Source organism: Cynara cardunculus, assembly GCF_001531365.2.
Source record: "Cynara cardunculus var. scolymus isolate 2C chromosome LG 17, CcrdV1, whole genome shotgun sequence".
NCBI classification, from domain to species: domain Eukaryota; kingdom Viridiplantae; phylum Streptophyta; class Magnoliopsida; order Asterales; family Asteraceae; genus Cynara; species Cynara cardunculus.
In genome coordinates, this window is record NC_037544.1 from 3,183,162 (window position 1) to 3,187,180 (window position 4,019).

Below are 4,019 nucleotides of genomic sequence, written 5' to 3' on the forward strand. Positions count from 1 at the left end.
TATATATACTGTGAAAAAATATTTTTAATGTTTATGATTTATACTTTTATAGTTATTTATTTATATATATGCTATACATTTTGGGATTAGGCTGTCCAAATTGCACTGTATAATATGTTCTGAATTAATATGTTCTTGGGTTTTTTTGAAATATATATACATGTATTAATTCAACCTTAATCTGAGCTTCTAGACAAGAAAGAGGGTAAGCAGTTGAAATTTCATTCTAAAACCCATTTTTTTTGTCTTTTCATGGCTTATGATCTGTCAAATTTTATTGGTTTTGAGTGTTTATCTTAAAACTCAAGTTTTTTTGTTCTTTGCTCTTGGTGTAAATCAAACACATTTGTGGAGTCGTTTAAATATGATTGATTTTAAATATATTGGATTTTAAACTGTCATACAAATTTTTTCATCGATAGTTTGTAATTGGAACCATAACTCTTATTTATTCAAATTGTATTAATATGTAAAAATCAATTATAACTTATATCATCGTTAAATCTTGTCTTATAAAACCAGTGAAATTTCAAAATCGTTAAAATTCATGGCTCCCGCCGCATTGCGTGTACAAAACTAGTATATATATATATATATATATATATATATATGTATGTATGTATGTATGTATGTATGTGTGTGTGTGTATGGTGGTAGCTAGAAATTAATGGAGATTTGAAGCCAAACTAACCTTGACGGAGATAAGAAGTAGCAACAATGTTGGATGCGTCATGAAAGGCACGAGCTAAGCATGCCGAAAAAGAGAAATCACCTTCACCCACAAGTAAGATCTTCTGGGAACTCTTGTAACAATCGATCTTCCTCATCTCTTTCTCTCACACACACTGAAACACACAGTACTTGCGATATATTATATGCTTAGGTATATATATAACATATATGAACTTTAGAAACAATCGATAAACCATGAAACCTGGTAGCAGCGAGTAGAGCAATGGAGAATGGAGATGGTGTAGTCAGAGAAGTCAGGATTCAGGTGGCTCTGCTACTCAAATACGTACTACACCATCGATTGCCACTCTACTACCAAAATAAATTACGTTTTTAGTCCCTATCATTTGTTAAATTGCGGTTTTTGTCCTTTTGGTTTGTAATTCTTTTTCTTTTTTCGTCCTTGAGGTTAAACACCTACCCTTAAGCAAATATGGCCAAATGAGCCCGCTCCAAAGCATGGGAATGGGCCCGATCCGCCAGAGAAAGATGTTTTCATTTTTTTTTTTTGTACATACTTCCACCCGTCCCGGTCGGGGACGAAGATTTCCCACTAAATCGGGGATGAGGACGGGACGGAGATCCCCGTTTGTCTCAAATCGGGGATGGAGACGGGTATGGTACTCCCCGTCCCGTACCCGTTATATATATATATATATATTAAGGGGCCTAATCAAATGAGATCCAATCTCAATCACAAAATCAATAAATAAATTAGAAAATTTATAATTTTGGTAATTTTGAATTAAAATTTTAATGCAATGACATTTTAGGTATTTTAAAACTCTCCTATCTCACCGGAGGACGGTGGCTGGAGGCCGGAGGACGGAGAGAGGAAAAAAATACCTAAAATGTCCTTACATTAAAATTTTAATTCATATTATGTATATTATTTATATTATTTATACATATTATATATATATTATTTATACATATTATATTTATACATATATGTATATTATTTATATATATATATATATATATAATTTTTTTTTGTTGACTTATTGAGAAATTAAGACGTTAATGAGATGTTATGGTATGAAATGTGTAGGCACTTGGTCAAGAGTTATCGGTAGTCAATCTATACGTAATCAGGGACAGAAGGTTTCAGGTTGGACAAAGAAAAAGAAAGACATACATAGAGACTTGTCCAGTCTATTTAAGTTCAATATTTAGGTACAATCATCTATGGTATATAAATTTGTAAAGCAACCCGGTATGGGACGGGTTGACATTAAGTTATATATTTATTCTTTTAAAGTCTTCCGCTGTAAACGGGCTAAAATTTTAATTTAGCCATTATTTTTGGAGTGCTTTTGGAGAATTTGTTTTAGATTACGTAACATTTCTTGTATTGGGACTCTCACCTACCTCTTGTAGAATTCGCCTACAACAATAGTACCACTCTAGTATAGGGATGGCACATTTCGAGGCCTTGTACGGGCAAAAATGTAGGACTCCGGTTTGTTGGTTAGAAGCGGGTGAGAAACAATTCTCCGGCCCTGAAATCGTGCAAGAAACGACCGACAAGGTGAAGTGTATTCGGGAGCGCTTAAAGGCGGCTCAGGATCGACAAAAGAGTTACGCAGACAAGAGAAGTCGACCTATGGAATTCTAAGTGGGCGACCGTGTAATGCTAAAGGTGTCCCCTTGGAAATGTATTATCTGTTTTGGAAAGCGAGTGAAGTTAAGCCCCTGTTTCCTTTGACCGTTTAAGGTTTTAGCTAGGGTGGGACTTCAAGCTTATAAACTATAACTACCATCCGAAATGGCCAGGATCCATAACACATTTCATGTGTGTTACTTTCGCAAGTGTTTGGCGGAAGAAGAAAGTGTGATACCATTTACGGAAATTCGTGTGGACGAGGAAAACCGATGTGTTGAAGAACCGGAAGCCATCTTGGAAAGAAAGACCAAAGTGCTCAGGCACAAAGAGGTTGTTTTGGTCAAAGTTCAATTGAAGCATCATTGAGGGTCAAACGTAACATGGGAAACAGAAGAAGACTTGAAGAGACGTTACCCCCCACCTTTTCTCTTTAATTTAAATTTCGAGGACGAAATTTATCCCAAGGAGGGGAGGATTGTAACATCTAGAAATTTAAAGACCCTACTATTTGTATATTTTGGTCTTCCTTTGGTAAAATAAAAAGAAAAGGGGTAACTCAGCTATTATCTTTTATCTTACCATGTAGACTTTCCATACCATGATAAAAAAAAAGGGGGGGGGGGGTGGTAATCCTCTTACCTTTAAGTCCTTAGCTTTAGTTTAATAAAGAAAAAGGAGTCCTTAGCTTTAGTTTAATAAAGAAATAGGAGGAAGGAAAGTGAAAAGAAATGGGGGAGGTGGAAGACAGAAAATAGCATCTATGGATTTTTGAAAGGAGGGTTTGGCCTCAAAGAAAATGACCCTTGGGAGGGATCTTGCAACTGTCGGTGTTGACCCATAGCGCCGTCCAAAACCCACCTGCACCTCTAGCCGTGTCCGCCTACGTTCTAGTATAAAACGTAATTTTTAAGTGTATTTGATTGAAAACTAATTATAAAACTACAATAAAACGTATTTTTAAGTGTAACTGGTTATATTTTAAAATATATTAGAATAATATTAAAGTATTTTTAAAATTTTCTCAAAAAATAAATTTAAATATATATATATATATATATAAAGAAAATGTTTTTTTTAATATAGGATCAGTTTGGGTCCGGCCCGGGACCGGGATGGGGACTAGTTACCATAACCAGTTACAAGTACCTTAATCGGACCTCAGTATTTTCGACGGGACCGGGACCGGTTATGAGCATCACTCTGTCAACCCGGGATCGGATTTTGGCCATCACTACTATTAAGTATAAGGGACTAAAATAAAAATGAGATGTAAACCATAGGAAAGAAAAAAGCAATAAAGTTTAAATTATAGAGACGAAACGATAGTGGATTACAAACTTTGGGATAAAAATCGTAATTTCAAAATCATATGTACGAAAATAGAATTTTTTACAAAGTACAGGGACTAAAAACGTAATTTATATAAAAATCGTAATAGGTGCAATCAGTAAAAACTAGTTACACCATGGTTTGGTCAAGGCTAATTGGGGTCCGTTTCGGACCGAATCGGTAATCTTTTTGCTGCTCTCTTGGAAATAATCCAATTGTTTTTAATTTTAAAATGATTTTTATATATAATATTAATATATATTATATTACAAAATATTTGAAAAAAAAAACTATTTTTATGTATTAAATACTTATGCATATTATTTAAAATTTAATATTATAATTAAATTAT

The 4,019-nt window shown here is 34.0% G+C and overlaps 1 protein-coding gene across 1 annotated transcript in view; it reads right to left on the reverse strand.

Moving 5' to 3' along the window:
- LOC112500463 (uncharacterized protein At4g26485-like) overlaps positions 1–981 on the reverse strand; it is a 3,109-nt gene extending 2,128 nt beyond the window's left edge. The window contains exons 1-2 of the mRNA XM_025103957.1: positions 935–981; positions 692–845 (exon numbers count right to left, since the gene is read on the reverse strand). Of these exons, the coding sequence (XP_024959725.1) occupies positions 692–827 (136 nt within the window). The 5' untranslated portion in view covers positions 828–845; positions 935–981. The remainder of the gene's footprint in view (positions 1–691; positions 846–934) is intronic.
- Between the last annotated feature and the right edge of the window lie 3,038 nt (positions 982–4,019).